This window comes from Excalfactoria chinensis, chromosome 1, assembly GCF_039878825.1.
Source record: "Excalfactoria chinensis isolate bCotChi1 chromosome 1, bCotChi1.hap2, whole genome shotgun sequence".
In the NCBI taxonomy this organism is placed as follows: domain Eukaryota; kingdom Metazoa; phylum Chordata; class Aves; order Galliformes; family Phasianidae; genus Excalfactoria; species Excalfactoria chinensis.
This window is the reverse complement of record NC_092825.1, coordinates 86,832,346-86,843,858: the sequence shown is the minus strand read 5'-3', so window position 1 is coordinate 86,843,858 and position 11,513 is coordinate 86,832,346. Positions and strand designations below refer to the sequence as shown.

The window sequence follows — 11,513 nt, the reverse complement described above, 5'->3', positions numbered from 1 at the left end:
TATAATAATAAATATATATAATATAATATATATATACTATATTTTATATATATATATATATATAATATTTATATAATATATATAATATTTTGACACTCAGTGACCGGCATGCATACGATTCATGAGCTTTTACTTCACTGTGACTGTTGCTGCATCCTTACCTATACTTCCCATTTGAATTCTAGTTGTCATCTGTATTAAAGTGGGATTCACCCCTTTCTTTTGTGTAAGATTTTTAGAAGGATATTCCAATGTAACAAAAACACATTATTTTCAGTGATGACAATGCAAATAATAACATTCTTATGTAATTTTTTAACAGTGTGTATTAGTATATTTGCTGAGACTTACAGCCTCTAATTGGCAAGCTGTGTTCTGAGCGAGAAAAGATAAAAGTGAAAGTTTTTATAAAAACACATGGAAATATGCATCCCTATGAGAAAACGTAAGGCAAGGAGGATATTCCAAGTGTAAGCAGAAATGTGAATTGTTGCCAATGGGTGTTAAGCTTTGTGATTGCTTTTTACTTGAATTTGTATAGCTGCACTTTCAGTTTGATTCGGAATGACTAGGTACTCTCCTTCTAAATCCTACATTTCCCTCCTGTAGATATGGTGTGATATCAGAGCATTGTTTATCTACTGTTTAATGAGGAAAAGTATCTAGCAGTAATGACAGACCTACCTTGCTCCTGCAGGAGCAGTTACATTGATATTAATATATTTTTTTTTACATGGATTTCATACAGGTTGGAATTAAGCACTTGCATGATCAGGGTGTTGACCTGGAAGGTGCTTTCAACTACAAATATGATAAAAAATACAAAGTATCTTTGTTCACCTAATGCTGTAGTACCGAAAAAAGCTTTTCAAATAGCTTTACTCACAAAATGCTGAAAATGCTGCAGGCAGCAGAAAGCAGATGGTTTAATAATTGTCTCTCTCTTGCACTGAATCACGATATGCTGGACCCTGTATCTTCTACACCTTTTTTTCTTTTTGCTATTGCTGAAACCCTTGATTTGCAGCCTGAAAAAGGAAGAGGTAAAAGAAACCTTGTGAAAAGCAGAAAGGAGAGAAATACATTTTCAGTAGAACAATGAGAATCAATTTATTTTTCCTTAACATTCCACAAAGTATAATTTCACAGCCCTAAGCTCTTTGCCTCTCATTCAGTTCTGTCTTACAGTGGAAAGAGACTCATGATGCAAGAACAGATGCTGTCATGCTGATTTTTGGGATGATTGAAAAGAAAAAATGAGTAATGAAGACAATCCCTCAGTATCACCATTGGTGGAAGAAATCCATATACTCAGTAAGTCATCAGATCACACAGGTGTGGTGTATTTGGGAAAAGTCTGTGGGGCTGGGAGCTGTAGTGTGTTGATGGAGGGGGCAACACTGGGAGCCTGGAAGTGTTAGAGTTCCTGTGCTTTGACTGAGCGATGCCTCCTGCTTTGGAAGGGTCATGCTCTTTGGGAGCAAGTTACACAATTATGTGTATTGATAGCAGCTGCACGTTGCACTCCATGTGATGAGTGAAGCTCTTTTGTTACAGAAAGGAAAAAAGAAAAGAAAAAAAAAACACCAGAAATACTGGAGAGAATTCTGCAAGTCTTACATGCTCTGTTCCTGAGCCTGTGAAACCCAATGCTTTGCTACAGGTTTTAATCAACTCAGTGTTCGTTTAGAAAGAGGCATAAATCCAATGCCACTCAAAATTAACCTAATTCTTGGCATGGACTCAGAGCTGAGTATCGGTTATTTTACGCTTTTGGAAATCTCTCATGTACAAGTTGGCACATACATTACCCCATCCACACAATATTAACTATGCTCCTGCCATCACAGGGTGCCGAAATATCCCTGCATTTCCCAAGCATAATCTGTTCTTCTCTTCCTTTTCTCCAAGTCTGCACACCACGGGCTGACTCCCACAGCTATATCTAACAAATTTATCACTTTCCTCTCTGTGGCATTTTCCTGAATGTGGATGTAGAACACACTGTAATGTAATACTTGGCAGAACCATGTTCCCTGTAAAACAAAACTATGTGTCTTGTTACTGGAAAAGCTTTTAAATGTGACCACTCAAGACTGAGAAAATAGAAGGCAAGTAAACAGTAGCTCACGTCTGCTATTTAAAATCAACTGCTTTCAAGTTATCCTGAATTTCTGTGCTTGACAACTTTTGAAGTCTGGGAGCAAAATGCCAATGACATTGTTCTCCAAATTATTTCCACATCAGCTAATCTGCAGTGTTTATTTCCACAATTTATTTTGACGTTCCTGGTAAAACTGGTGACAAATGTAGGCTATTTGCTAAGGCTATAAAAATGCCTTTTGCTAAAGGGATCAGATTAAAATTGATAAAGGAGTGTGAGATGTAAGGAACCTGTTCCCCTTAAAATGTATTAGTCATGCCACCTGCATCAGGTCACAGCAGTCAGTGCTGATGGCTTGCCACCTGATGCCATGTGGCAGGGGCTGTGTGATAGTAGAGGACACTAGCTATGTTGAGGTATACAGTAGGGTCCAGCAGCTCAAGCCAGTTTCTGTACCGGAGCCTGTATCTCCCCCTCTGTGCCATGCAAATTACAAGGAGATCTCCAGCATGAACAATCAGAAGGAAATGAAAACAAAACAAAACAAAAACAATACAGAGATAGCACCAAAGAACGACAGTAAAAACATGGGGTCAATGGTAGGCTCAAGGCAGGTGTGAAGAAGTGTTTTATCCTCATGCTGGGCAGCTCTGCTGTGAAGTTCCCTGCAGCAGGTTGTGGTGGATGCCTGTGTTCTGCACAGTCTTTGCAGACAGGGATTTCTGGAATGAGAGCATCACTTCTGAGCAGACTCCTTCTGTATTTTATCACTACCTAAAGTATGCTGAATCTACCTGAGATAAGTATGTTACTGATACAAAGTGAATCTTGTTTTCTGGGTTTCGTTCATGGAAATGTCTGTGGTTGCTTATTTTTTTTTTAACTAATGAATGTAGTAAAAAAGCCTAGAGAATCTCCTGTATGAGGAAAGGCTGAGAGACCTGGAACAATTCAGCCTGGAGAGAGGCTGAGAGAGGATCTCACAGCTTATTAATATCTAAAGGGTGGGAGTCAAGTGGATGAGGCCAGGCTCTCTTCAGTGGCGTGAAGCAGCAGAACAAGGGACAACAGGCACAGACTGGAGCACAGGAAGCTCCATACAAGCACTAGGAAGAGCTTCTTTACTGTGAGGGTGACAGAGCCCTGGCACAGGCTGCCCAGAGAGGTGGTGGAATCTCCTCCTCTGGAGATACTCAAAACCCACCTGTGTGCTTTCCCGTGTGCCCTGCTGAAGGAAACTGCTTCAGCAGGAGGCTGGACTAGATGATCTCCAGAGGTCCCCCACAGTTCTGTGGTTCTGTAATTTCTTCACCTTTTCCTGGTGTTCTTACTTCCCACCACTCTGACTAAAGCCCATCTTTATGAAGCCGCTGCCTTTAATTCAATTCTGATCTTCATTTGTAGAGTGCAGTGTAGTACGTTCTAGCAACGTTCATACATCCTGCAAATTCCCAGCTCTATCTGCCTGCTAGGCTTTGCTTCACGCTGTCCTCTGGATGAAGACCCTCTTCCTCAGAACTGCTGAGAGCCGCCCTGGCTTTCTGTTCCCGCCCCCAAACTCATTTTTAACGTCTTCTTCCTCCCGTTGCACTGGGGGCTGGCTGTGGAAGCAGGGCGAGCCGTGTAGACAGGGTTCCCTACCCTCCAGCAGCGAAGCCTCTCTCGCAGCCCCACTGCCCCAGGCGGGTTGAAGGGAAAGGCAGGCAGAAACATCGGGGACCACCGCCCCACACCTCGGAGCTGACGGCTGAGTGAGCGAGTGAGCGCGGCCGGCGCTGCCACCTCGCGGCCGTTGGGAGCAGCCGTTCCCGCGCAGCCGCCATCTCGGTGCTGCGTGTGTCATGGCGCTGGTAGCCCGAGGGCGCTTCTGTCGAGCCAAACCTTAGAAAAACCTAGATTTGGCGAGTTCAATTTGGCCGCCCGTTTGGAAACGAGCACCTGCTTTGTGATTTGAGCACTTTTGTGTCCAACAGTGATCAGAATTTAATCGATAAATAAATCTGACTCTGTTTTGACTGCAAAAAATCAGAAAAGTTTGCCGTGCTGAAGCTGAGGGGCACATATTTTCCACAGTTCAACAGGTTGTTTCTTAGTCCTTATGCTTACAGGTGACAGCAAGAGGAATTTAGCAGAGATGCAAGGTATTTTATAAATTGGTTCCCTCCCCGTCTGAGATTATATACTTAACTCCTGGTCAACAAACCAAATGTGTTCTGATAGCCCTCTGTAGAAGTGCTAGAAGTGTAGATATTGCTTTCCATATTGAAGCACCTTCAGTACACTCAGGCTGTACAGATGGCAAACTAGCTTATTCCCATTTTTCTTTGAGTTACTCGGCCTTATGGGTTCCCTCTTGATCTTCCTTCCGCTGAGAATTTTGAAGATGTGTTGTACAGACATGAAGCAAACTTGCAAAACTCTTGCTGGGAGGAGGTGGACATGAGTGCAAGAGAAAAATAGCTGTATCCAGCACCTGTGATTAACATGCAGCTGTGCAAAGGCAGAACAGTTGCATTAATGCCTTGTTTTCTGCCATTAAACAAGTGAGTTTGTAAGTGTATATCCAGGGTGAATGTGGCTGCTTGTTTTGTCTCCTTCAAGACACACATTGTCCCTTAACAAGAGGCAAAACTGATTATTTTCTTTCAGACTTGCTGCTGTAAAAGCTAAGCAAAGGGATTTAGGGACTAAATTAATTAATTGATTGGTCTGCTGGGGGCAGAATGGCAAAAGGGAAAGAATTCTCTATTTAGAAACTGAAAAAATAGAATGCAAAGAGTCAGAGAAATTTAGGCAATTGTTTAGCTGTCTGTTACTCTTTAATGGACTGCACTATCACTTAATGAGCCATGGCAGCTGAATGTTCACTCATGAGAAGAAAAAGCAGAGTGCTGAAGTTACACTTGATTTACAGGATTTTGTCTTTCACCAGGGTTTCTTGCACATGCACTAGCTTAGTATGTTTCTCAGAGTACTTACTTATATTAAGATGTGTTGGCCACTCAGGTGCCAATGAAGCCAACTGGAAGCCAAATGTTTTGTATTTCTCTCAGTGGTTTCTGAGCTAATGTCATTTCCAATTGCAATTCTAGAGTTTAAATTGCAGATTTGAGGTTTAGTTCTGCTATTAATGCAAACATTTGGGGAGCTGGCATAGCACCTTCAGGTCTGTGGCTAGACAAGTGGTCAATACAGAAAGTTCTTGCATAAACATCATTAAGACTCTATGTTTAACATCTTAATGTGGCTTTGAGATGAGCCAGACTTCACAGGGTGTCAGAACCAAGACCAGAACCCTGGGCTCAATCTGGATCTGGGTGACATATGTCTGTATACTGTCTCTGGTGACTCTGCATTTACAGATGGGTTTACTTCACCATTCACTGATGTCAGGAATACTCTGTGTGATATGAGAATGTCATAGACAGTGGAATACTGAAAAGTATGAAACAGTGCATTTAGAACCATAATTTTACAAGAAATTTGAACTTGTGACACTAAAATTGTACATAAAAAAGGAGAAGGAAAGCAAGCCAGCAGGCTGTGGTGCATTGCAAGGATAGAAGGAAGGGAAGGGTTCGAGCAGTAGCTGGTAGTTCTGTTTAAGCCAGTTGTAAAACCATAGATTTAACTGTGCAAAAATCTTGTACCAGTTTTGAGATGGGATGTGGTTTTTGCTGCATTTGTGGATTTCTTGCTTTTTGGTTTTTTTCCTGTTGTGGTCCTCTGCAGTCTTTTAAGTATGCAGTTTGTTACCTCTGACTACTTAGGACAGTCAAGAATGTGCATTTGCCACACTACCAAAATAATTCATAAAGAATAGGATCGTAAGAGCTGTATATCACTGCAAACATTAAGTGAAGTGCTTCATCCATTCTGGGCTCTGTAAGGTGGATTCATAATGCTCAGGCTCTACTTGTCTCTCATTTCATTTGTTAAGAATTGAGAATGGGCACCTTATTCTCGCAAGTTGGTGTATCATCTGTATTGATATAAGCAGAGTCCTTGATTCTCACTCCTGTGTATCTGCAAGGGACCACAGTATGAACAGTAAGCTCTATGCACTGGGCCTGTTACCATAGAAAAGCAGAACACTGCCTATTCTTGTACTGCAGTATTGCACTCTAACTCTCACACTGACAGCTCTGGTTAATCCGCTTTATATGTTTTGCTGTTTGTAATATCATCCATCTCTTCTGCTTTTTACAATGTGTATTAGAAACCTGCATCTTTCAGGAAACTCCTAAGAATACATTGTTCTTGTATTGCATTCTCTCATCAAGAGAATCAAAAATGCATTCCAGGTTCTACGCTGTATTTCTTCTACATCTTGTGCAGCTAATTTGCAGGATTTTAGTGTTGATGTGCTCTGTTGTTTCTGTTCCTATTGTTTAGAATGGACTTCAGGTGTGCTCGGATTTCCTGGAAAATACAGGCCTCTGAAACATCTCTACCTCCCTGGTGCTTTTTCTGTTCATGTTTTGGTTATAGCCGTTGTCATTTTGCTTTGTGTTGTGTTCTCCAGAGGAGAGTGGTCTCTAGTTCCAGACTGAAATCACCTGAAACTGCATATAATTTTGCTTATTAAAAGGAGGCATGTCATTTTCCAATATGTGGTACTGTACTTACCTTCATTTCCTTCACTTGGTTGTTTGGAAGCTGTTCAATGAACTCAAGCACTGTTACCATGCAGTGGATTTGTCCTCAAAAGATAAACATTGCAAGCATTTAATGTGCTATAGAGAAGGTATAATTTTAAAGAAATATTGCAATAGTTACAAGAAGACAATGTTCTTACTGTGTTTAAACACAAGGAACTATTAAGAACTTGTCCAAAACAAGCAAGTCTATTGTCCTTATTCTTCTGCAAAGAAGGATCCTTTTGGAGTTGATCACTGATAAATGCATAAGAGATTAACTTGTTTTTTAAATGGTAATTTATAATGACATAACCTGCTCTGTGTAATGCTCTCTTGCCCAGAGGAAATGAAAACAAGTTTAGTATGAAAAAATCCTATTGCTGTGGGTGACACCTAGTTGCTCTTACTGTTATTACACATCCATTAACAGAAGGAAGCATTCACCCTTTCACTTTGCAGGAGCCTCTCTTGAGGGCTTGACATGTGGGGGCTAGACAGAATTAATTTCTGGAAATATATCTGCTTGGGAAATCCTCCATGGAAGACAGAATTTTCTGTCTCCTTCCCCCATCGTGCTTAGGGAGGATAGTAGCTACCAGTTCCAGATAAAGGTGATGTTAAACTCTACAATATGACTTTCCCCAGAGTCTCTGGAAGCAATATGGATGATTATTACTTCCAGGGAAGACAGCATATACATATTGTTAGCTCTTTGTAGTTGAGGTAAATGGTTGGCAAAGAGTTAATACAGATAGCTGAACATGCCATTAAGACCTTTGCCACACAGCTTGCAGCGCAGTTAGGTTTTTATTGCTGTTTGTTTGTTTGTTTGTTTTATCTGGTTTGCTACTGTAGCTGCTACTGTAATGCCTGGGTTTGGGCAGGGAAAGCTGAGGGCTCAAAGGTTCTCAGATGTTTTATCTTGTGTGATTTGGTCAGATGCTCTGATACTTAGATGTATGTAGGCTGGATGAGACTAGACAGCTTAACCAGATAGGCTTGGAAACAAGTATTGTTTCCAAGTATTTTCTCTACTTGGAATGAATTCTCATTAGTGTTATTATTGAATTTTCCTTTCCCCTCTAGACAATAGTACAAATAAATAGAGCCTGTAAAAAGGCTTATATATTTTGGCATATGTTTACCTTCTCTAGAAGCTCCATCCTAGAGATACACTTAAGAGCTGTTGAAAACACTATCTGGCTAACGCCAAGTCAGGCTACAAATAATCTCCTCTGGAATTGCTGAGCAAGAAAGGACTGCAATGTGAACAATGTGAAGTGGGAGGGGTAATAGTGTTGGAAGCCTTTAATCTAATCTAACACTGATTGGGAAGGAATATTTTCTTTCTTTTTCTTTCTAGTCACAGGAAGATAGCTTTTCAACTCCAAATGGAAAAGTCAGCAGGAATTAGCTGTTCCTTGGTAATCTCCTGGAAATAATTTGCATCTGATAGTTATTTCTTGGGCCAAATAGATTTAGTTGAAAATCACAGGGGACATCTAAGTAGGCAGATGCCTACATCACAAAAATGATTATCCTGTTATGCTTTGATGCTCACAGTCTCAGCAGCTAAAGTAGTGGGTGGGTTTTTTCTTTCCCTGTTTGTTTGTCTGTCTCAGGAAGAAGCCTGCTGTGAGGAGACCTGAATTACTTCTGCTTCTTTTAGATGGCGATCAGGGATTTCCACCTCTTTAATTTTCAGGCTCTTCTCTCTCAACTTACAAGTAAAGAACAATAAACATATGCTGACAGTTTTGGTAATTACTGAACTAACTCTTAAAGGGATGTATTGACTGTGTCAGCTAAGAAGGTGTGTGGGCTATTGCCCAGTTCTAAGTCCACAGGAGATCTTATCATCTTTATTTGGAGAAACAGGCACTCTGAAATTAATTCCTAAGAAGCATTTTATTAATAAAATGTTTTGCAATTCAATTTGCCACTGAACAGGCAGAGAAGGCTAAATGAAATGAAGATAACATTAGGGGTGGTGTAGGGATACTTAGGCGTGCAAGCACTTCATACATTTAGGATAAATTAAATAGATAGCTGCAGAGCTTAGGGGGAAAAAAAAAGATTGTCAGTATTTCCCAATGTTAATCAGGAGTATTGAAATGAGACTTCACATGTAAGTTGGACTTTTTTCATGACATTATCCATTCTGTACTTACAGACAAATTGCTTTATACTACAGATCACAGAATCAGAAATGATGTTAATGGTTGGGAAGATAGTGCAATGTAGCCAGTTAATGAACGAGCTTGACCTTTACGGAAAATTATTTTGAGCAGACACACACATATACAGAAAGAAAGATTAATTTAGAGACCTTTGTCATTAAAGCAGATTTTTGTATGGTTTTGTGTGGGATTTAAGGGGGATTAAATGTTTGACATCACTTTGCCTGCACAGGCTATGCTGAAGAGGTTACTGAGCGGGTGATGGAGAATTCAAATATACGCCTGTGCTGAAAGAGTGGAAGCAATGGATCAGACTGCAGCCCAGCAAAACAAAGTGCTGTATTTTCTACATTTCTGAAAGCAAGGTTCTCCTGATTTGACAGCAGATGCTGCAGGGATGTAGAGCTTAAGGAATTTTTATGTCTTGCCAAAACATGAGGGGAACTCGGAGAGGACATCAGAACTGGGATGCCGCTGTTTTCTTTCTTCAGTAATGCCTTGCTTCACATGTATCCTTTTTATGATATGCTGTTTCTAAACAGTAAAAACACTAACAATAGAAAGTCAGCAAGGTGGATTGGCTGATCAGGTGCATTTATCTTTGGAAGAGATGGTTCTGGTCATTAAGCTTCTGTTCTTCACCTGCCTGTGGCCGACAGCAGTGCTACACAGCTCTCAAAGTCAGCATCGCCATCTTCACCATCGTCAGCAATTCTCATTCTTAAGAAAACATAACAGGTAAGCAGCATGTTCCCTCTGTCTATGCTCATCTGATGAACTTTATGCTGTCTGCCAGCAGTCTTTCAATGCATCCTGTTTGTTTATTGCCCTGTTTTTCCAGTTTCTGAATTTATACTATATATAGTGTATGGATAGGGTGTTCCTAAAAGAGACATGTTAAACTATTAATTATTAGAGGTTTTTCATAACCAGACATTTCATACTGTGATTTCCTGTATGTTTCATATGATTGTGCACATGCCAACATGCAGCTTTTTGAAATTGTGTGATATCAGAGTACTGTCATGATAAATACTGAGTATTTTATCTCTCTCAGTCCCATTACAAGAAGTAAAAATGCCTTCCAAAGTTTGATGCCAACGTTATAAAGTGACTTCTATTAACAAAACAGCAGAGTAACTACACTATCAAGATACTGAAGACGTTATGTTACTAAATGAGGTGAATTGTACTTTGTTTATTGATGACACAATGTGCTCCCTTTCTGGAATATGCCTTTTGCTTTTAGGCGTTGGAAAGGAGATTGTATCCATTCTTAGTCTTTCCAGTCAAGTAGTTGGATTAAAAGAAATAGTGATACAAAGCTTTCTACATTTAAGTTTCTGTGCAAAGTGTTTGTGCTTTTTCCCACATCCACAGTTTCATATTTTAGACATGGGGCCTCTCACAGCATGTAAACAGACCACCGACAGCCAGTGATAATCCAAGCAAAGTCTGTCTTTGTAGAAATATTGGAGATATTGTAATAAATAGCCCTATTTAAGGAAGGAGAAATGATGCAATTGTTTCACTTTTTCACGTCCTTGACACCCTATTAAGATTGTCAGGGGAACTGGTAGTTTGTTCATAATAATCACCCATTGGGGAAAGGTAACATAATTGGACTCATCTAGTGTGGGTAAGCTATTGTTAAAATTGCATGCTTTATAACAGGCATACAGCTGTTTACATTCTGTATCTCTCCATATGTGATAATCCAGCAGTGATATACCCCTGAGTCCTTACAGATCTCGTTAAAATTGTGGTTAAGCAATACAGGGCAAGAGAACACATCCCAGTGACACAATGGACGTGGCTGCAGATGCTGTATAGCTTAGTATTTCTGAATTCTGGATTTTCTCAAGGTCATTGGTTCAAGTTTGGCCTAAGCCAAGTGCTCAGGAACAGAACGCCTACTGACAAACTATTTCAAACACTAATAGTTTTGGAGTGAATGTGAGTGCGCAGTTATTTGCTGTAATAAAACAAAATAAACAGAATTAGACCTAATATCAAAATAAAGTCTAATCTGGGACTTTATTAGTCTCAGGAAGCAGTTAAGAATAAAATTGAAACAGAATAAAATGCCTTCTTGTTGCTGTAGGGGTAAAGGTCTGTTTTAAGCTTACTGATACATTTTTGTCAGCCGTAAAAGGGAAACATATGCTACTGTTATTTGCATGTATCCTGTTCTGCAGTAGCTGAGAGGAGCTGCTTCATCTCTGGCATACTAATTTAAAAAGCAAAAGAGATGCCTGATGGGAGGAGACAGCAAATGTGACATCGTGCTGGACATTGCTGACCTCTTGTCACAAGACAACAGGTCAGGAACAGGAACAACTCCCTCCATCTTCACAAACCTTTACTAGTACCTACAAATGGATTCACAGGAAAGTCTTGTGAGACAATCAGAAGAAGGATGTTAACAGAACAGAAGCAAGGAGGAATGCCAGCACCACATTCTCAGATAATGCCAACCGGGGTATCAGTTTTCTTTATGTGAGGCAAAGGTTTGACCTTCTGTACCATTTGCTAGGCCCTTGTGATTTAAAATTTGGAATTGGGAAGAAGACTACAGGATCTGAGCCA

The 11,513-nt window shown here is 40.2% G+C and overlaps 1 protein-coding gene across 1 annotated transcript in view; it reads left to right on the top strand.

The window, feature by feature from the left end:
• Positions 1-1,245: 1,245 nt before the first annotated feature.
• The window catches only part of GABRR3 (gamma-aminobutyric acid type A receptor subunit rho3), a 37,359-nt gene continuing 27,091 nt past the window's right edge, over positions 1,246-11,513 (top strand). The window contains exons 1-2 of the mRNA XM_072346626.1: positions 1,246-1,314; positions 9,157-9,662. Coding sequence (XP_072202727.1) covers positions 9,535-9,662 — 128 coding nt within the window. The 5' untranslated portion in view covers positions 1,246-1,314; positions 9,157-9,534. The remainder of the gene's footprint in view (positions 1,315-9,156; positions 9,663-11,513) is intronic.